Source organism: Conger conger, chromosome 4, assembly GCF_963514075.1.
Source record: "Conger conger chromosome 4, fConCon1.1, whole genome shotgun sequence".
NCBI lineage: Eukaryota > Metazoa > Chordata > Actinopteri > Anguilliformes > Congridae > Conger > Conger conger.
Window position 1 is genome coordinate 23,524,678 of NC_083763.1, and position 22,855 is coordinate 23,547,532.

Here is a 22,855-nt window from a genome sequence, read left to right on the forward strand (position 1 = left end):
CAAATTCTCAACTCCAAACAAGCTTGACAAACAAGAATGTGTACAAAATGGGAAAGGAAACAAGTTCTGCCTGCCCATCACGACCCAAACAACACAGTCAATTAAACGAGGAAAACAGACAGCATGCAGTCAAAACACTGAACTGAATGAGGGTAAACAAAGCAGAAAGGGCTGAGACAGAGGAGTCTACCAAATCATACTGCGATACAGTGCTGTCCTATTTAATCCACCACCGTTTCAGTCCTTGGGCTATTCTGTTATAGGAATTCTGAAATAACTGCAATGTCTGTAATTTTTTATGAACACTCTAAAATCCTTTTGCATTGAACAAATATCACTCAAGAAGCATACTTGCACCCAGCCTGAATTTCAGAAACTCGGAGAACCAAAAAGCGGAGCTTCTTATTTAAATTCTGAGCAGGTATCAAGCAACGAATGGAGCGCTGAGAAGTAAATGCAGCCGATGTATCCAGAGAAACAGGGAGGGGGTGATTAGTGTGGAATATCACAAACAGCCCCGAGCTTTAGCTCGTAAAAAGAAGACATCTCCCAAAACCCATGAGTCAACATGACATTGCAAAGCAGCAGGTATTGTATGGCTCTCGGTTATAAACGGTTTTAATGAAGAGGCAGAGGCTGATCTAAGTTGCAATTTCCTATTTTGTGGAACACAGTAGGACATGAGTCTCAAAAAAATCTCCATAGACACTGGACTCACAAATACCAGAGACCCTAAAATACAGCTGGAAGGCGCATCAATGCAAGCATCAGGACATGGGACTGTCTTGCAATCCTTTTTTATTGGGAGCGGGATGACCCTCGTCAATGGCCATCTGTTTGGAAGAGCCAAATCCCAGGATGCGCCGCGGGGTGAATGTTAGGCCAGGACAAGATCCGGTTACATAAACCGTCATAGGCAACCCCTGGGTCACACCTTAAAAATGAAATGAATAAGGCGACATTATGTAAGTAACTGGGGATGATATAATTAATGTGGTGGTGGACAGGGGATAATAAAACCTGAAATACAGTCCATATTACCAGGTGGTTCATAAACGGAGCTCAAGGCAGATGAGTTGCTGCATTGCTGTGCACACAGAACTTCACAGCCAGACAGGGAGAGGGCCATATGGGTGAGTGCCTCTCTTTCACCCAGCAAGCCCAGTTCAGTTCTCTCCACTCTTTAATTCCGAGAAACCAGCACAAAGACAAACACAGGCCCCTCCTCCGTCCACTCCTGGCCACAAACCGACAGAGGCGAGGGGATGCGAACAGCACTCTGTACACCCAGAAAACTCCCACAACCACAGCGCGATGAACAAAATGACACCCTTTCACCCCCAACGGACTGTGCACTGAGAATTCTATGTGGGAGTGACATGACAAATTACAGACTTCCTGCTCTCATATAACACTGTTTCTGGAAGACAACAGCCAGAATTAGAGGGACTATTTTTCACTTTGGTCACAGATAGATAGGTTATTCCTTATTATACACGTCACTTACTATTACTCACTATTGTGATATGCATGTCACGTGCAACGGCATTCAAACAAACATGATGAAAGAATTGGCTGGGAGAGGTGCCTCCATTAAAATCCGCCAATTAAAAAATTCAAAATTTAAACGCAAACCTGGGATCAATCTGTGTTCATGAGAGCCGAAGCTGGATTGGAGAAGAGAGGCTCTCCACTCTTGCTGGGAGTGACCCAGTGCTCAGAGAGAGGTCAGAACCAGTTCACTAATGAGCTGTATTACTCAGGCCATTAAGGCCTCGTTTATAATTATCCGTATGGCGCTGGGGGGCTGGGCAGTGGGCCGTGTCGCAGTGCCGGAGACACCGCTCGGCAGAGGGAAGTGAAAAGCTCGGCCATCGTCATCGTCACGCCAAACCCCAGAGCCAGCTGTGTGTCAGAATACAGCCACGAAGACAATGGCGATGAGGGGGCAGGGAATGATGGAATGGAGTAGACAGAGGTAGAGAGAGAGAGAGAGAGAGGGAGGAAGAGGGAGAAAGAGGGAGATGTACTGCAGAGGAATGTTTTTTCTTCCTAATTTCTGATGAGCTTGTTTATGCTTATGCGTATGCTGTCTATAATTATGGCAATATACAGAAATCTTACTACCACGTGTTTAAAGCAGCTTCAGTAGAACAAACTTCAGATGCACACAACGCCTCCGTTTAAAAGAGAAGTTCAGAGATAGAAAAGGGAAACACACACACAAATATATATATATATATATATATATATATATATATATATATATATATATATATACAGTGGTGTGAAAAAGTGTTTGCCCCCTTCCTGATTTTTTTTTTTGCATGTTTGTCACACTTAAATGTTTCAGATCAAACACATTTAAATATTAGTCAAAGACAACACAAGTAAACACAAAATGCAGTTTTTAAATGAAGGTTTTTATTATTAAGGGAGAAAAAAATCTACATCCAAATCCAAACCTACATGACCCTGTGCGAAAAAGTGATTGCCCTCTAAACCTAATAACTGGTTGGGCCACCCTTAGCAGCAACAACTGCAATCAAGCGTTTGCGATAACTTGCAATGAGTCTCTTACAGCGCTGTGGAGGAATTTTGGCCCACTTATCTTTGCAGAATTGTTGTAATTCAGCCACATTGGAGGGTTTTCGAGCATGAACCGCCTTTTTAAGGTCATGCCACAGCATCTCAATAGGATTCGGGTCAGGACTTTGACTAGGCCACTCCAAAGTCTTCATTTTGTTTTTCTTCAGCCATTCAGAGGTGGACTTGCTGGTGTGTTTTGGATCATTATCCTGCTGCAGAACCCAAGTTTGTTTCAGCTTGAGGTCACGAACAGATGGCCGGACATTCTCCTTCAGGATTTTTTGGTAGACAGCAGAATTCATGGTTCCATTTATCACAGCAAGTCTTCCAGGCCCTGAAGCAGCAGAAACAGCCCCAGACCATCACACTACCACCACCATATTTGGTATGATGTTCTTTTTCTGAAATGCAGTGTTACTTTTACGCCAGATGTAATGGGACACACACCTTCCAAAAAGTTCAACTTTTGTCTCGTCAGTATTTTCCCAAAAGTCTTGGGGAACATCAAGATGTTTTCTGGCAAAATTGAAACGAGCCTTAATGTTCTTTTTGCTCAGCAGTGGTTTTCGTCTTGGAACTCTGCCATGCAGGCCATTTTTGCCCAGTCTCTTTCTTATGGTGGAGTCATGAACACTGACCTTAACTGAGGCAAGTGAGGCCTGCAGTTCTTTGGATGTTGTTGTGGGGTCTTTTGTGACCTCTTGGATGAGTCGTCGCTGCACTCTTGGGGTAATTTTGGTCAGCCGGCCACTCCTGGGAAGGTTCACCACTGTTCCATGTTTTCGCCATTTGTGGATAATGGCATTTGTGGATAATGGCTCTCACTGTGGTTCGCTGGAGTCCCAAAGCTTTAGAAATGGCTTTATAACCTTTTCCAGACTGATAGATCTCAATTACTTTCTTTCTCATTTGTTCCTGAATTTCTTTAGATCTCAGCATGATGTCTAGCTTTTGAGGATCATTTGGTCTACTTCACTTTGTCAGGCAGGTCCTATTTAAGTGATTTCTTGATTGAGAACAGGTGTGGCAGTAATCAGGCCTGGGTGTGGCTAGAGAAATTGAACTCAGGTTTGATAAACCACAGTTAAGTTATGTTTTAACAGTTGGGGGCAATCACTTTTTCACACAGGGCCATGTAGGTTTGGATTTTTTTTCTCCTTTAATAATAAAAACCTTCATTTAAAAACTGCATTTTGTGTTTACTTGTGTTGTCTTTGACTAATATTTAAATTTGTTTGATGATCTGAAACATTTAAGTGTGACAAACATGCAAAAAAATAAGAAATCAGGAAGGGGGCAAACACTTTTTCACACCACTGTATATATACTCACACACACACACACACACACACCCACACACACCCACATTAATTATACCAATGTAAAATTATGTCTCTCGTCTTCAATACTCGAATACAACTCTCTGAACAGGAAGTAAAACCTCTGCCTCTCTGCAATTGAATTATGGCTATGCAAGAGTCAAGCTTTATAACCAATGGATTAATAGCCCCACAAGCAAAACTTTGCATTCCCCAGGGTTATCGATTCAAACAAGATAGATGGACGATTGGTGATTTCTCTGGAAATACCACATACTATTAGTCGTGGGAAATCATTCACCTGACCAATGCAGTAGTCAAACAGTGCCTGAGGGCTGCTTCATTACTGTGTATAAATCCTCATACTCTGAACATAACTAAGGAAATACTGATAAGATCATTAATTTTCAGAATGAGCCCAGTCTCCACCCTTGTCTCCTTATTGCCTTTATACAGCAACACGAATAGTAATGCAGCAATGATACAGGTATCTAGGGATCTGCTCAGAGCATTGTGACTAAATACATTTGAATTTAATTTATTTGACAAGGACGATGTACATCAATAACACTTCAGCAAACATGCCAGAGTGGCTCATTTAATCTGTAGTCCATGGGCTACATGTCTTTGGACTGTAGGGGGAAAGTGGAGTGCCTCATGTAAAGACAGGGAGAACATGCCAGCCCAAACAGTGTTAACCCCTGCACCACCATACCACCCTTAGAAAATAAGCTAATTATCAGTATGTAAAGCCTATGTTAGTTAGTGTCATGATGTTGTTACACGTACTGTAGACATTGTAGTCTTCAGAGCGACTGCAGTATGTGACTGTGGAGTTAAACAGTATGTAGTATGCAAACAAATATGACAAATCAATAAAGTTGTGTGTTCATTTGTCCAATTACTTTTGGGGGGACAATGTACAAAAACCACTATAATTCCTATTCTGTTCACCCGATATGGATGTACTTTCATTTCATAGTCATTGTTTTATTTCAAATTAAATTTACCGAAGTACAGAGCCAAAAGAACAAAAAATGTGTCACTGTCCAAATACTTAAGGAATGCACTGTATATCCAAGAAAATCTCTAAAATGAAATCCAATGGCCTCATTTTAAAAGGTCATTTTCCCCTGTGATTTTTAACATATTTTTGTGCTGGCCATTTCCATACGCCTGCTATTTTCTGTCCACCCACAGTCACTTCCTCCCCTTGGCCCTCCCTCCCTGCCTGTCCTCCGGCCCCCACAAGCTCTCAGCCTGTTGTTAAGCAAGTGTTCAGAATGCTCCGGGGACACTGAAAGCCAGGAGCAGACGGACCTGCCTGGCTCATCTCTGCCCACCCCTCAGTGCCGTCTGTGCCCGCTGCCCATTGCTGATTTCCTGATCTACACCAGCTCCTCGGATACCCTGGCACCTCAGGTTCCGATGTCATAACCTAGCAATTCCAGCAATTCGAGCAATTCCACCTAAGACGGTGAGAAGGTACCGAGATACATTTTTATCCTTCAAAGATCTAATTTCCCAAATGTACCCTGAAAGTACAGTCATTTTCACTTTGGGTACAAGTGAGTACATTTTCCAAGCAAAAAAAGGTACAAATTAGTAATACTTTGCTGCCTAGGGGTACAATTTAATGTAGCTATAGGGTACCACCCCAGCGAATGGCATTTGTACTTTTTTAGGCACTTATCGTACCTTTATTTCTAAGAGTGTGGCTGGCTGGCTTCCTGGTGAATGGAGCCGTCTCACCCCCTGCACCCACTCAGTTGCCAGATCATTACTCAGGAAAGCACCAAGCCCGAGGAACAAGAACACAAGACATAAACACCCATGCAATGACGCCCAACAGTAAACAAACAAAAAAGGAGCAACAACATGATCTATGAGTTCTCCGTGAAAGAATGATTCGTCTTTAACGAGCGCTGCTGTCACTGCGCATAGCGCATCCCCGGGGCGTGGGATTTACCCCCCACCTCCCCTACCCCTCCCGCATCCACGTCCCCTCCCTCTAACAGAACGAGAATAGATAATTCCCAAGACAAGTGAAGTGCTCAAGGTCACTCCCCCGCCACCCTCCCTCCCTTGATACTGACAGGCTCCCACCAGCATGGCCTGGCTTTCCCTGCTCACTGGCGGGGAATATTTCCACAATGTGCCCGATCAGTGGAATATTTGTGTTTATAATTAGAGCGGAACAGGCTGTTCTCTCCGAGCCCTAGTGACTCTCCGGGTCTCCTGCAGGGGGCAGGCCCGGGCCCGTGGGGAGTTGGGAGAGGGAGGCAGAGGGCCTGGGACAAGTTCAGCCTCTTCCCCTCCAAGGACACGTTCATTATTCCCTTTAGATCCTTAACCCATGTGAGTGGCGCTGGAGATAATGGACTCACAAGGGTTGCGCATTCCAAGGGAACATCTTCTTTCAGAGGGCTCCAGGCCAAGCTCTCCACAGCACGAATGTGAGGTCAGGGCGAACAGCACGATAAGCGAATGGGGCACAGTGGTTTGTCCAGGCTAGAGAGAGGAATTAATATTTACCACAGCTTAGCTCATGGTCTGGTAAAGTAGGCTTCCTGACTGACCCACTCTTGACCTCTGCAGCACACACTCAGGTCAAGTAGGTGGTAAGCAGCCGCTGCCAGACCGTGCCCGGTCTATGCCCCGTTGTGACCTAGTGAGGAATGATGGGATGCTTTTAGAGAGCTCTGTGAGTAAAGTGGGCAGCCTATAGCTTAGCAACTAAGGTACATGACTGGGACCTGGAAGGTTGGTGGTTCAAGAACGATAGGTTCCGCACAGCTGTTGGATTATTATTCAAAATATAATAATAATAATAATAAGTGGAGCAGTCCAGGTCGTCTCGGCTGTCATGACAGAGGAAGGGCCAGCCTCTGAAACTCACCAAGCTACGGGGCCATCTCCCAAACTTCTCTTCGAAGGCCGTCAGCGGAGGACACGCACGAGCGAGTCGCTCCGAGTGCAGGCTAATTCGGCTGCCGTGTCACGTGGCGCTCAGACGGTAACAGCTTCAGACAGCCTCTGGTGCGCATTACAGCCCCGGGAAAGCGGGAAGGGGAGCAAAGTTTACAGAGAGATTTCTGGAAGAACATTCTGGAAAATTAGCAAGTTAGTGCTCCTCTCTCCCTGCGTTTGCAATAAAGACCAGGGGTGCGTGAGTTTGGGTGAAGGAAAATGAGCTGAGGAGGACCAATGAGGGTGAGGGGAACATGACGCAAAGCAGCTTTGCTTCGATGAGAAGTCATGGGGTGATGGAGAATTTAAAAGAGGAATTTATTTCATTCTTTAGTTCGATTTTCTTGATATTAAATTATTTATCTATTCACTGCTTTACTTGTCTACTTACTCCATATATGACATAAGCATGCCAAAAACACTGCCATAAAATCCAGCTACGACAGCTTGACCAGCTTGAGAATTGCGCTTGGTCAAGCTGGTCATAAAGCTGGTCTAGCTGGGTATGAGCTGGTCAACCAGCTGGTGCTGGTAGCTTGTCTGAGCTGGTAGCTGGTCGGAACTGGTCAACCAGCTACCAGCCGTTTCAAAACCTAGCTTGAACAGCTTTAAGCAGGGTAGGCACATAGTACGCATACCATAATCTATCTCAATAATATTTCTCTCCTCCGCAGAGCTGTACAAGCTACTGCTTACCAGCATAGAGGAACCGAGAAGCACCGTGCAGCAAATAGGCAAATCTATTCAGAGCACTGCGGGATCTGAGGTTCCAGCTCACGGTAAGGACGCAGCCGTCTGTCGTTCACCTGCACACAGAGGCGCTACGGCATATGTCACACAACACACAAACTCATTATCAAACAGGTTATCATCAGTCAGTCACGCTGATGATATCTACAGGGAACTGAAGGGCAGACCGCGTCGCCTTATTGCCGCTGCTGATAAACCCGATGTCTGTGGAGCTCGCTACAGCGGCTGAGCTTCTGTGGTATTTCGTCTGCAGGGCCGTGCGATTAGCGCCGTGCTTTCATCTCTTTCTTTTTCTCTCCTTTTCTTTCTCACCGCCCCGTATCTCACTGCCCCCACAGCCAGATGCTTTCCTCGTTCTCTCCAGGCTGAGAAAGGCCAGATCCCAAATGTCAGGTTCACAGCGAAAGGCTTATCAGCGTCCTCTGTGCTGATAATACAGAAACCATCACTCAGAGAGGCTACGCACAAATGTACACGCATACATACGCAAACGTATCCAGAGACACAGGCAAGCACACACACACACACACACACATTGAAGAATGCATTTCTTCTTTGCAGTCGATGATCTGTTCCCCTTAGTTCTATATGCGTAGTTTGTGAGGTCATAGCTAGAAGAGCTCAGTTCTGAAGAAAAACATGACTACAGTATATCATTATCAAACATACCACACATTCTGAAAGTGCATTCTCAGTGTCTGTTTTAGGATAAGGATAATCTTGTTTGGGTGGGTCATTGGAATTCTCAAAGATGTTGCAATTATTTAAAAATATGAACAGGTGCTAGCATTCCAGCCTCGGGCCATGGAATAAATCAAAGGATTCACATGTAATTGTGTTTTGTTTATGTGAAAATGGAGAAACGGAAATACATTTCTGTGGAAACTGCTGCGGTACCAACTGGTCATGACAATTGTGGGAAATACAGAGAAACACCTGGAGGGAAGTGAAAATAGAGATGAAGAAATAAAAAATAAAGAAACATTGAAATGCAATTGGGACTGAGTCATACACATTAGTGGCCATAAGTGACCAGGCACAGCACTCTCCAATCTGCCCCGAGGGACTCCAATCAGAGCGAGAGAGTGAGGGAGGGAGAGAGAGACAGAGAGATGGGGAGAGAGAAAAAGAGAGGGAGAGAGAATCTTAACGAGAACTGCAACAACTGAACTTTGCACACCAATAGCTTTGAATTGTGCACAGATCAGACAAGGTCACACACCTGTATGTATGCGGTATGCAACAGCTCCCTCACAGCAGCAACATAAAAGGAACTGGCCTCCAAGAGAGAAATGTCTGTGTGAGAGAGCCTGTGTGTGTGTGTGTGTCCGTGTGTGTGCGTGCCTGCGTGTTTGCGTGTGTGTATGTATGCGTGTGTACTCATGTGCATATCTGTGTGTGTGTGCGAATGTGTGTAGGCTCCTTTTTGAGTTCATGTGTGTGTGTGTGTGTGCGTTCATCTGTGTGCGTGTGTGCCTGTATGCCACTGTGCATGCATGTATTAGAACCTGCTGAGGAAATTGATCAGGAAAGTTTCAGTCATCACCTTCCAATCCCCATTTTTGTCTCTCAGGGGAAGGTGAGGTAGATAAACTCAGATCCTCAGACAGGCATTTCAGATTCAGATATCGTTTGTCTCGGGAAACATTCCTGGTAAAGCACACAGGCTAGGGATTAGAGGACCTCTTACAGGATGTCTATTTAAGGAGAAAGAATCCCAGCCTCTCTGCTTGGGTTAGGATAAAGTGCATTTCGCCAACAAGACAAAATAAATGATTTACTGCTATTCATACTTGGGTTGTTGCTACAGCTTGCAGATTAAACATGAGGTCTCTACAATTGCACTGACACTCAGCATTAAGCTCGACGAGTCAACTTGTGTGTCACATTCTAGGATGAAGATCAAAGATTCAACAATAGAAATATAAAAAACACAAAAAGCACAAAAACAAATATTACAATAAAGCTTTATCTCACTCTTGAAACGTAAAATAATGGTGGTTACTAATATACACTTGATATATTTAAGAGCTGTCCTAATCCGGGTTTACTGTATATACAACATTATCAAACAATACAGCGGGATATTGGACCAGTTACCAGTATGTTATATCTTAAATATTGCACAGCAGGCAAGAAATGTTTACTGGTTAGTTCTGGCTTTATTCACGACTGTGCAACACTTTTTTGCACTATGTGCTAACATAGCATTCCTATAGCTCATACCATATTGTACATATTAATGACAGCTAATGAAACAACAAATCCAAGAAACAAACCAAATGTAAAAACTCGCATTTTTAGTATGCAATTATACTGAAACATACAGTAGCGGCATACCTGAGGTTTTGTAAGACTTGCTAGAGCTGAAAGACCAGTACCAGCATGTCTTTGACACTGCCTTCTACTGTAGATGATACATTCACCTGTTTACATGGATGATTTACGGCTGCTTCAAAAACACAGTAATCAATTTTATGGCATAGTCAATGCTGCTGGAGGATGACCTCCCCAGATTAGAGTCCCTTTGGGTTCTGACAAATGCATTAGCTGGTTAATTGCTCCCAGCATACACAGATCCATCCCAGTTAAATGTCTGTTGGTTGTCTCTTCGCCTCATTATAAGGATGACCTATGGGTGTTAATTCTGCCAGAGCACCACAACAGTGCCATCACGTGCCCTTGGCTCCATCGGATACTTGAAAACAGTGTTCACAAGACTAACAAGCATTGAACAAGCATCATTCCCCAGCACAGAAAGCTCCTCAAATGATCAAAAGCAGACAAAAAATAAAACAAATACCAAGATGATCACATGATATGTTGCTTAGCATTATTGCTCAATTTCTTTCCCATTTGTACTGGCAATGCGGTCGGTACTGAAATGATTAGAGCAAAAAGGAGGGCGTTTGCCTCAGACCAAACAAATTAGAAGGCCTTCAAGAATGATGTGTCTTCCTTGTTGGTTTTCAGAAACCTTGCTGTCTATCCTTGCTGTCCTTCTAAAACAGAAATCTAAAACAGTATCTCAACACTGTGAAGAGTTCTAGATTTGGTGTCTTCACAGCTTTGAAGTTCCTGGTTCTGTGCGTTGTACAGTGTGAATGATGACTGAAGGCGTTGGAGCAGCAAGCAGGTGCTACAGTACGTACCCCTGTTTCATTCTGTGTGCTTTATCTCAGACCCACCCTGGTGTAAAATCCAGTTAAGACCAGTTAAGATGGAGCTAGTTTGAACTGGACAACGAGCTACCAGCTGCTTCAAAAGCTACATAGCTTGAGCTGTTCAACATGGCAGAGAACTGCCAAGGACACTTAGAGCTGTTTATTTTATAAACAAAAGCTGTTTACATCTGGGTGTCTGGCCATTGTTTAGTCTCTTTACGGAGTGATGGCTGAGGCTCGGCTGACAGGACCTGTTTCGCTTTTTAACATGCACTACAGCACTGTGGGTGCTGTTTCTTTTTGTCTGGAGTCACATGGCAGGTTTAAATGCTACATTAATGTCATAGCCTGTAAAAAGGGACAAAGAAACAATCATCCACGTGACAAAGCTACATCTGCAAAGCACTGGACCCCCGAACGAAATGGCCCACTCCGTTCCCTGCGTGAGCTTGCTGCGGTTTGGCGTCTCCAAACCAGACATCCGTGAAATCAGAACGCTGACGTCATCGGACAGCCCAGCGTCTCCTCACACCTGCTGTCACCGCGGCTACATGTCTTCAGTGGAACACAGGGCTCTCTGTCACCATGCCAACCCTAAACGGAGCGTGCTCGGGAACGAAGAAGCGCAAACTCGATTACCGACCTCACCACTGTCAGGGCTAATGAGGTGTGCCGTCAACTTCCGTTTCCTAAAAGCAACCCTTTTGCTCTCCCCTGCAGTGGCAGACCCGATGCCTATCTAAGCCCCGGATCCTTTATCCGTGTGGCTTCCTGGCAAATATCCGTGACCCCTGAACCCCCCGATTCAAAGGTCAATTGCCAAACACCAAGATCAATTTCCATGATGAAATTGCATTACTTGAAAGCATATGTTCAATAAATGCAATTCTGGGCCATTGTTAAGGCTACAATAACAGAGGCAGCGAGCAGACCAGGAAATTAAACTCCAAGAATAAGAGGCTTTGCTTGGTAGCACAATGTATGGGTCTTTCAGAGTAAGGGTCATATTCTAATTCAGGTCTGTAACTGTGAAGGACCCCCAATTTTTCAATGGGATGTTGCCAGTTCCCTTTGCATAAAGATGCACATTGGATTGCTGGATTTCTCTATGGCAATTAAACTGGTGGTGAGAGCTGGCTGTTTACCCAGCCTCAGGTTTCAACAGGCTTTTCAGAAAGAATCCCAAATATACACGCTTTCACTATTCAGTCTTAGAGTATACCAGTGAATCTAATCCACCAAGTGCACTCAGGAATACAGAAAAGCACTCACTCTGCTCTTCACAGTGATGTGTGTAATGGGTGAAATCAGTAAGTAAGCAAGTCCAATCTCAAATATGCATGCACAATTACACACACGCACATACATAGACACACGCACACACACAGGCCCCAACATATCACACCTCACAGCTGAACCAATCTGAAGATGTAGCAATAGGCATACAAAGTGAAAAAAACAATCAAGAGACATCAAATGGAATGGCACCAGTAAATGCAATTTATAACTTCACATATCATTTATTGACAATTATGGGATTCAAAGACACCATTTTTCATTTATTTCCTCAAATGTCTCAAAACATCCCCGGAGGAAAGTATAGACAAAAAAATTGAGGTCCATATTTTTTAAAAGCATACAGACACAGGAACTAATACCTCTTCGAATAAACATTGACACCGTTTCTCAGGAGAACTGCTCGAAAATAAATTAAACCGATCCATCGGCATCCCTCTCTCTCTTACAGTTAAGCGCTTAAGTGAGCCCTGTATCTCCGCTAATGCCAGTGTTTACACTTTCCAAGACAGCACGCCGTCATTCCTAAAAGCCACAGCATTCCGGACACAGACACAGCAATTACGGCCATTAGAGACGGACAAGCTGTCATTCCTGCTAAACGCAGCGACGACGGTGGGAAAACACGCTCTCTGAGACACGAGCCCCTCTCCCCCCCCGTACGGAGACGCAGACGTGCGGACGGATGGACGGACGGACGGAAGGAGGTCCCGGACGCGGTTCAGTCTTACCCGTGGTGGAGTGCAGGCTCTCCAGGCTCCAGTAATGGGACAGGAACCCTCGGAAGCCGCCCCCCATCCCTCCTCCCAGCCCCGCTCCGGGGCTGCTGTCCGAGTCGGAGCCGGGGGAGAGTCCGGAGCTCCCGCTGCCGCTACTGCAGCTTCCCCCCGGCAGCGGGACGGCCGTCTCTGAGCGCTCGTGGGTCCGCATGGGAAACACGCTGTCAGCCCGGCCCAGCGCGCTGTCTGCTTCTTCAGTCACCGAGCGCTTACTTCGCCTCTGCTTCTCTCGCTGGCTGCAGCAGCACCTCTCCCTCTCCCTCCCTCTCTCGCTCACTCTCTCTCTCTGCTCTCTGCGGCTCTCTCTCTACCTCTACTCTCTCCCCCCTCCCTCTCTGTCACTCTCTCTCCTCTCGCTTGCTCACTCTCTCTCTCCACTCTCTGCGGTTGTCTCTCTACTTCCACTCTCTCTCATTTATGCTCTCTCTCCCTCCCTCCCTCTCACTTGCTCACTCTCTCTCTTCACTCTCTGCGGCTCTCTTTCTACCTCCACTCTCTCTCATTTGTGCTCTCCCTCCCTCCCTCTCTCGCTAAGACGCACACAAACACACACAAAAACCCTGCCACAGACTGACATCACTGAGGGGGGAGCTCAAGGGCTTCCTTGTCTGCTGACTTAAAAGCCAAGGCTGCCGGACCTACTCTCGCTACTTGATCGTCTTTAGACTGAAAAATGAAAAGAGTCTCCTTCACCTACCACCTGCCTGTGTTTTCACCGTCTACCTTCTCTCCGTGTTGCTAAACTGTTTCACACAACAGAGTGCAGTTAAAATGAAACCTGTCAGAGAGAAAAAGTGGTGCCGTATGACTTCCTCCCTATGACACCTGGTGACCAAGGGGCTACATACAATGACAAACAGAAGTCTGTTAACTTCACTATATTAGTGAACTCCAATGGGACTTAACACTCTGCATCTACCTTATGTCATAGGTAACAAGGAGTGAGGAGTCCAGTCAGGTAGTACACGTAAATGCTTACAGTACACACAGCCACCTATATCATCTGCCTTCACTAAATCCTACTGCATGGAATTTATAAAAAATAACCAATTTATTAGGTCAACCTGTGCACCAGCTCATTAATGCAAATATCTAATCGGCCAATCATATGGCAGCAACTTGATGTATAAAAGCAAACATGGTCAAGAGGTTTGGTTGTTGTTCAGATCAAACATCAGAACGGGGAAAAAATGTGATCTGACTTTGACCATGGAATGATGACAAGGTAGGTTCAGTATCTTTGAAACTGCGGGTCTATAGCGTTTACAGAGAATGGTGCAAAAAACAAAAAACATCCAGTGAGTGGCAGTTCGGTCAGTGAAAACACCTTGTCAATGACAGAGGTGGGAGGAGAATGGCCAGACTGGTTCAAGCTGACAGGAATGCGATATTGTTACAACAGTGGTATGCAGAAGTGCATCTCTGAACACACAACATGTCAAACCTTGAAGTGTCAACAGGCTACAGAAGCATATATATATATATTTTTTTAAAACCTAATAAAGTGGTCACATGAAGTGGCCAGAATAAAACTGTTGTACTATACATTGGCTATCTGTATAGCAACTGTTTGGTAAAACATGTCTATTATGTCAAATATAGTTGGTTTATAATAACATAATTCATGGCGGGAACTCCCGCCAGAGCTGTCTTTTATTTAGACACAACGAAAGCTATACGAAACAAAACAAGCCCATCTGGTAACCTAAAAATGTTCCAAAGAGAAAAAGAAAGAGGAACCACAAAACTTACAACCCAACATCATGCAGTACTACGCACAAAAACAGCCGCAAAACCCCATCTTCCTTAGGCCTGAAAACGAGGCCTCCTTTATGTAGCTCTACAATGAAGAAATCGGCAACAGCTACAGTGATTACAATGAATCACAGTGGCCATACTTGCATGAAGGGCAGCATCCTACTTTCTCTTTCTGGCACCACAGGTAGTGAAGATAACAAATATAGCCTACATCAATATATAATACATCTAATATAGGTTAGAGGCCTCTCTGTGTGGAGTTTGCATGTTCTCCCCGTGTTTGAGTGGGTTTCCTCCGGGTACTCTGGTTTCCTCCCACAGTCCAAAGACATGCAGGGTAGGCTGATTGGAAAGTCTAAATTGCCCATAGGTATGAGTGTGTGAGTGAATGGTGTGTGTGCCCTGCGATGGACTGGCGACCTGTCCAGGGTGTATTCCTGCCTTTCGCCCAATGTATGCTGGGATAGGCTCCAGCCCCCCTGCGACCCTGTTCAGGATAAGCGGGTTAAGATAATGGATGGATGGATGGAATATAGGTTCCATCATTTAGGTTATATAAAAGTTTCAGAACATTGTTTCTGCATGAGGGCAGTTGTGGGACATGGAGCACCGATTCATTACATTTTAAAACCACAGATTTAAGGCATAAGCAAAGCCTGAACAAATATTTAGATTTAAAAAGCAAATTTGTTGAGCTGCACCCAACAATTACCATGGAATCAATAATGCAGAAACACTGGAAAGCAGACAGGGAGTAAGGAAATGAAGTGAAACCTCCTGATGTTTCTGCTGTGACACAGCTAACCACCAGCTAGCCTGCCTGCTGAGCAGTCACATACGGTAATTAAATTCCCAAACCTGTACATCTACATTCAGAGAGACCTTCAGCCCTCATACAGAGCAGAAAAATATCCATAGCTCATCTCAAAATTGAGATCAAGACCTAGGAGCTAAGAAGTGAAGAAGTGTGTGAAATTAGACATTTCACTGAAGCACACAGTGCACTAATGTTCAGGCTAATAAGATAGCTGATAGTTGAGTCATAAAATGACTCATAGGAACAATGGTTACTGTATGCAGGTGAACACATTCAATGATGGTAGAGACAAATAGGACAGCAAGGGTGGTCTGAGTTCACTTGTCATTGATTAAAAACAAAAAGTAATGCAATTACAGCACCAACATCTTGTGCAAGACCACTGACCCTGCTAAGAGACTAGGCACTGTATATTCTGTGAGTGTGTGTGTACGTGTCTGTCTGTGCAAGTGCATGTGTGTGCATCCATGAGTGTGTGTGTGTGTGTGTGTGTGTCTGTGCAAGTGCGTTTCTGTATGTCTGTGTGTGTGCTTGTGTGTGTGCTTGTGTGTGCTATGGGCAAATCTCTCGACAGCATGGTCCAGACAGACGGTTGGTGAAGAGGTCAGACAGAGCCAGTGGGATCATGGGATCATATTACAGTCACTCAGGCAGAGGGAGAAGCCTGGGAGACCCCCACACCATGCCTCAGGCCTGGAAATATGTCCTCTGTGCCCCTTCTGGGCCCCAGAGCCTCACACTCAAAACTCTGCTGAGAGGAAACGAGACCCGACAATGGCCTGAAAGAGGCCCTTAATCAGTGACTAATGAATCCGTCATTCAGGGACAGAGAGAGGGAGAGCAGAGCAGGATGAAACCCTGTATGCCACAGTGTGTCACTCTTGGAAGGCATACAAGAGAGTTTAAATGCACCGCATAAAAGGCAGTAACTACTCAGACCCGCAGGCTCCTGACTGGGCATATATCACAAAGAAAAATCACCAAGGAAACTACTTTTCCCGCCAGAGCTGCTTTGCCAAGATTTTAGAAGCAATGTCAATCAGCCACTCTGCCTTAATCAAAGGTAACTGCACAGAGGCATTGCCCTCTGCTGGAGATTGAAGGGAATAGCAAAAGCAGAGCTCTTCCCTCCCTGTTCTAGACATGCCATTGTATAAGAATCTATTCAGAATATACAGTACTGTGCAAAGGTTTTAGGCAGGTGTGAAAAAATGCTGTAAAATAAGAATGCTGTCAAAAATAGAAATATTAATAGTTTATTTTTTATCAATTAACAAAATGCATGAACAGAAGAAGTGAATGAACGGAAGAAAAATCTCAATCAAATCAATATTTGGTGTGACCACCCTTTCCCTTCAAAACAGCTTAAATTCTTCTAGGTATACTTGCACACAGTTTTTGAAGGAACTCGGCAGGTAGGTTGTTCCAAATATCTTGAGGAACTAGCCACAGTTCTCTCCAGAGAACCTGCTGCCATTTTTCTGCACCTCAGTTCCTGTGTTTTTGTGCATAGTTGAGTCACTTGACCTTGTTTCCATGTCGGAGGTGTGGCTTTTTGGGCGCAATTCTTCCTTGAAGACCACTTCTGACCAGACTTCTCCGCACAGTAGATGGGTGTACCTGGGTCCCACTGGTTTCTGCCAATTCTGAGCTGATGGCACTCCTGGACATCTTCCAATTGTGAAGGGAAGTAAGCATGATGTTTCATGATGTTTCATCTGCTGCACTAAGATTCCTTGGCCGACCACTATGTCTACGGTCCTCAACGTTGCCTGTTTCTTTGTACTTCTTCAACAGAGCTTGGATAGCACATCTGGAAACCCCTGTCTGCCTGGGAGAGACCTCTCTGATGCAGTATAACTACCTTGTTAGTTATCAGAGTTTGGCTGTTCTTCACCCAGTTTTAACCCTCCTACACAGCTTTCAGTTAATGATTGCGTTTCAACCTACATATTAAATTGATGATCATTAACTCCTGTTTGGTATAATTGGTTAATCACACACCTGACTATATGCCTACAGAATTCCTGACTTTGTGCAAGTGTACCTAGAAGAATTGATGCTGGTTTGAAGGCAAAGGGTGGTCACACCAAATATTGATTTGATTTAGATTTTTCTTCTGTTCACTCACTTTGCATTTTGTTAATTTTGATAAAAAATGTACTATTAAGATTTCTATTTTTGACAGCATTCTTACTTTACAGCATTTTTTCACACCTGCCTAAAACTTTTGCACAGTACTGTAGGTATATGCAAAAATAATCATGATGAATCAGTGCAGTCAACAAAATCAGGCAAAACGCATATACTGTATGGATCAATAAACCAAATTCAAAGACAGCCTCTTGATGTCACCACCAAACTTTATTGGGAGGACAGCTCATTTGTATGTTTGCAAACTTTGAGAGTTTGTTGATAAAAGCTGGTATGGGCAGGGGTAAAACCTGCTGTTTCATTGTTGGCCAGAGAGTTGTGTAGTACTTACTGGGAAAAGAGACACGGCGTGCCCAGCCTAGGCAGTCCAGGCCAATGGGGGTGCTCTGGGAGAAACAGTGGGCCTTCAGGGGTAGTGAGGGGAAGGGCTCCATGTTGGTGAGGGAGAGCCGTCCACGTGCCTGCGGGGGAGGAGGACAAATAAATAATGGGGATCTGACAGGGCCTTGCTACTTCTGAGCTCTTTAATTTCTCCTGTAATTTATATCATATTTCAACTAAATCTACAAGTCAAACGTGATACTGCAGCCCTTGGTGGCATACAGCTAAAGCATCAGACCTTGATGCACACATCAGTCTGATACAGTTGCACATCAAGCACCAGGGTTCGATTCCCGGCCCTGCAGAAAAGCTGAGTTTGGCCGGCTCATGTGGGAGCGGCATAAATTGGCCCGCTGCACCGAGGGTGGGCATACAACAGCGCCCCGAATGCCTCGGAATGACGGTCGTGAGATGAGGCGATGTGGCTTGGAGAAAGCGTGTCACTCCGGATCAATAGATCTCCTCGGGCCACCGGGGTATGGGTTGTCGACGGTGTATCCTAGCTAACAGGGTTAATTGGAATAGATAGGGTACAATTGGCAGCCAAAATGGAAAATCATCATCAATATATATATATTTTTTTTTATTATACTGGAATTTGGCTGCACATGAAATTCCAACCATCTGGAAAATTCTGTGCATTTACATTAAATGTCGGAAAAGGTCAGTTTTTGAGTCGCAGCTCTGTTCATTGTTAACAGGCACAGCAGAGGCAACAAAGCATGCAGAGCTTTGAGTCATAGAGTTGAGGTGACAGCCAAGAGCTTGGAGTAAGCCTGAGCAAACAATGGAGTGACTCAACAGCCAGCATGGAGGAGAGAGGTGGAAGAGAGGAGCAGGAAGAGAAGGAAGGTCTTGAAGAGTGAGTGGAGACAGCAGTCGGGAAGAAGGACGAAGGATCGGTTTCGCTGAGGTTCAGAGGCGTGATCGCATCCACCACGTTGAGACACGGCCTTACTTTCTCTGGCTCTCCCCAGAGCTGCCCGCTCAGTTGGCTGAGGCTGGCCCTCGCCACCCTGGCCAGCTTCCTCTTGCGGCTCCTCTCCTCCTCGATCCACAGGTCGTCCGAGCAGCAGCGCCGGCGCCTCCCTGCCTCTCGCTTGGCCGCCGGGTCAGGACAGGACTCCGCCCGCTGACGCTGGAACAGTATGCAGCTGCCCGACTCAGGCAGTGGCCTCTTCCCCCGGTCCAGGCTGGCTGCTTTACTAGCCTCCTGTGTGAGCTTCCAGCACACATTAAACCAATTACAGATCAGCACACTTAACACACCAAATCAGGTGCTACTTGGCAATAATCAATAATCAATCGTATTTAAGCTAACTTAAACAGATGTGATGAACATATTTTTTTTGCCTTCCAATTGTGTCATGAGCAACGGCAGGGCTGACCACAAACAATACATAATTTCAGGGCCCATGACAAGCACTGCAATTGCCTGAGCCTACGTAAATACAATGGCTAAAATAAATACAACCACGCTTCAAATCTCCTCATTCCAGTTCTTCTGTGTGTTGTAAAGGCACCACTAGGAGGCACAACCAACACAGTTACCAGGGCTTGGGAAAGCGGCTAAATACTGTGAAGATTAAGTCACAGAATGTAAATCGACTTTGCCTGCTCATTCCTTCCAGTCCCTGTTTGGCAGAGGAGATGAAAGTGTGAGATAAAGAAATTCTTATTTTGCAGAGTGTTACTGGCAAGGCCCTGAGTAGCACACACTCTGGCCTGGCTGGAGGGCTGACGTTGCATGAAGCAAAGGATTAAGAGCAAGATCCAGCTATTTATACTCCTCCCCCCGCACCGAGCCTGGGACAATCCCAGAAAAGAAGAAGAAAAACACAGCACAAGTCTCCACAGCTGAAATCAAACCACTTTCCACAGTTCTGCTTATGCTCAATAGCAAACAGGCAAAGCACTTTTACAAGAAGAGCATTTTGGGTGTTTATTGTGAATCTTTGTTTATTGTCTTTTCTCATGTGCAATGAAGCATACTGTTCTTTGTCATAGCTCATGCTGCTCATAATTGTGTAATACCTTAGATCTGGGGACACTGCAGATATGGAGACATTTGTTATATTTCCATGAAGGGAAGTCTTATAATTGTGAAATCTTAAGCCTCTATTTTAATTAATTGCATTTTGTATTCTGTACATTGTATTTTTGTGTTTTTCCACATGTTAATGCAAGGTACTGAAAGGGATGGCAGTTATATACAAATACACAAGTAAACAACCCGGGTTTAAGGAGTTGCATGAATGAGCATTATTAAAACAGCTACAGCTCCACACGCAAAGTACATAATGTCATGCCTGTTCATCTCCTTACCTCAAACTCGTCAACGGACATGGAGGTGACGAGACTGATCTGGGACTGCCTGCCCACTCTGTCCTCATGCTGGCATTCTGAGTTTGGGGATGTGCATGGGGTCGCTCTGGGCTTTAGAGTCTTTGGCTTTTTGGGGGGGTCAGAAAGCCCCTCCACACTGGCTCCCTGTCCCACCAGGATGAGGGACAGTGTACTGGCCCGTGAGGAGGGGTAGCGGAAAGTCCTGCATTGGCCGCCGGGTCGGGGGCTCTGGGGCTTAGGACTCATGGGTCTGATCGGGACATCCCAGGTGGGGGTGAGCTGGCTAGACAGGGTGGCTGTGGCACTGGGGCTCATGGGGGACCGGGGGCCGTAGTCCTCTGGGACCGAAGTCTCAGAGTCGTCCGAGGAGGGGTGACTGGAGTCGGGTGACTGGCCGGTGACTGATAGCCCATTGGGTAGGCCCCTCCTTCTCCTGCACTCAGACCGGCTCTCTTGAGGGGACTCCCCCGCAGAGTCTTGTAGCGCACCTATATTGTTCAGGGGATCAGTGTGGCATGTAGCCCGCAAGCTGGCAGGAGAGTCTTGTGGGCTGGGACTATCCCAGGCCGAGCCTTGGGCCCGGAAGCTTGGTTTGTTCCCGTCTGCATCTGACAGTGAAAGAGCTTGTTTAAAGAACTCCGCCTCCTTGGCCTTCTTCAGCTTCCTCCGAGCATGCTTGGCCTTCGCCCTATCACTTGCTGGCTGGGGTGGCTCCTCCTCCTCGTTCTCTTTATCGTTGGCCCGGGACTCAAAGAAGCTGGACAGGGACTTGTGGGCCTGGGCAAACCTGAGGCGCAGACTCAAGCTGTCACTGCTCTTGCTCCTCTTATAGCCCACACCCTCTGGTGGTGGGGGTGTTTCAGGGCTGCTTCCTGGGTCCCCATTGTGGGTGCCCTGCTCATAAAGTCGTCGGACATGCTTTGTGCGTGGGGTAGATAGGCTGAATCCATGATCCTCTGCATCAAGGTCGTGCCTTACAACCCCGAATACCTTCTCCACGGACTGGTTGAGAACATCATCCTTGCTGAAGACGTCGTCATCTGAGTTCTCACCCTGTTGCTCCAGCTCCTTCAGTTGTGGAGCATTGGGGGATAGGTGCGATCTGTAGAAGAGGGCATCCTGAGAGTCCGTCCTGCTCTTGCTTTCCCGTACCACCGCTTTGCCTTTTCTAAAGGAGGGCATTTTGGAAAAGACAGAGAATTTGGAACCCTTGCTGCCAGAGCGACTCTTGGTCCCCTTGACCTTTGTGGCACTGTGGAGGCTGACGGTGCTTCCAAGGAAGGAGGGGTTATCATCCGTCTCCTCGCTGTTGGTGCTGGTGTTGTCCAAGTCCTGTGAGACGGTGGTAGGGCTACGGTGTCTCTGGTTAGCCATGTCCCCATTGGGCACCACAATCATCTTCTGGTCATCTGGATCAGAAACACTGGTCAGCTGCTGCTCAGAGCCGACACCGGATGAGTGTTCTCGAAAACTCATCAGATGGGAAGGGGTAGAGGACACGTCCTCAGAGCCAGGCCCTGTCCTATCCTTCACACTCTCATTCAGTGCGTTGGATTCAATGGTTTCTCCTGCTGGAACATTTTCCCCCAATGTCTCTGACATTAAATCTGACGTGTGTCCTTCCTCCTCTGATTCTATTGTGTGCAAAAGTATGCCCCTGCTTTCCAGATAACAGGCTAAAGATTCAAGTCTCTCTGGGTCATTGTTCTGCAGGGTTGACTGGGAACCTGAGACCCTTTTGGTGGTGCTCACATCTTCCACGTCCTGGTTCTGACTAACTGTGCTGTCTTCATCTGTCAGCAACCCCTGTTGATGAAGCCTCTCCAGCTCCTGTACCTCTGACTGGTCGAGCTCAAAGTTGATACCCTCAAAGTCGTTGCTGCTACAAGCTCTAAGCTTAGGTTTTAAAGTTCTGGGTGGGTCTTCTACCTTTAGAGCACTGCTGGAGGACCCAGTGTCTCTGTCCAGGGTCTGCTGAAGGGTGTCGCTCGAAGAGTGCCCACCTGCCTCTTCCGAGCTAATGTCCGCTGACTGCTTTGCTGTAGTGACCTCCGGGTGAGTGAGAGAACCACTGTGGCGCTGCTCTGCTGGGGTCTTAGTGTTGTTGTTGGGGTCAGAGTGCCAGTCAGATGAAGTGTGACAGTGTTCCTCGGATACCCCGTTCAGCTGAACCAGGTGGGATTGCACCTGCTTGCATAACGTAGAGCTGGTTCCGATTGTGATCTCTATCCTCCTCACTGGTATATCATCCTGATCAGAGCCACTGGTGTTGAGTGTTTCCCCCTCGTTAGGGTCAGTGTCTTTGTCACTGTCCAACACATCCAGTTCTTTTGGGATCAGGGTCGATGGCTCAACTGTAGCAAATGTCAATGTGTTATCACTGATTCCAAATGTGATGTTAGAAAGGCTACAGGGGGCTGAGTCTTCTGCATTTGCTGGGTTGTGCAATAAAGAGGCAACAGAAAGCTTGAATCCACCTGTGTTTAACTCAGGAGAAGAGTGAGCACATTGTACACTGTCCAATAGAGAACC

The 22,855-nt window shown here is 45.9% G+C and overlaps 1 protein-coding gene across 2 annotated transcripts in view; it reads right to left on the reverse strand.

Annotated features, from left to right (window-relative positions):
- LOC133126068 (rho guanine nucleotide exchange factor 4-like) overlaps positions 1-22,538 on the reverse strand; it is a 52,087-nt gene extending 29,549 nt beyond the window's left edge. Inside the window, exons 1-3 of one of the 2 annotated variants that reach the window (XM_061237873.1) lie at positions 20,303-22,538; positions 18,936-19,199; positions 17,928-18,057 (exon numbers count right to left, since the gene is read on the reverse strand). In XM_061237873.1, the coding sequence (XP_061093857.1) occupies positions 17,928-18,057; positions 18,936-19,199; positions 20,303-21,925 (2,017 nt within the window). In that variant the 5' untranslated portion in view covers positions 21,926-22,538. Of the gene's footprint in view, positions 1-12,819; positions 13,155-17,927; positions 18,058-18,935; positions 19,200-20,302 lie in introns of those variants that run through there. The other variant, XM_061237875.1, reaches the window with a different exon arrangement.
- Positions 22,539-22,855: the final 317 nt, after the last annotated feature.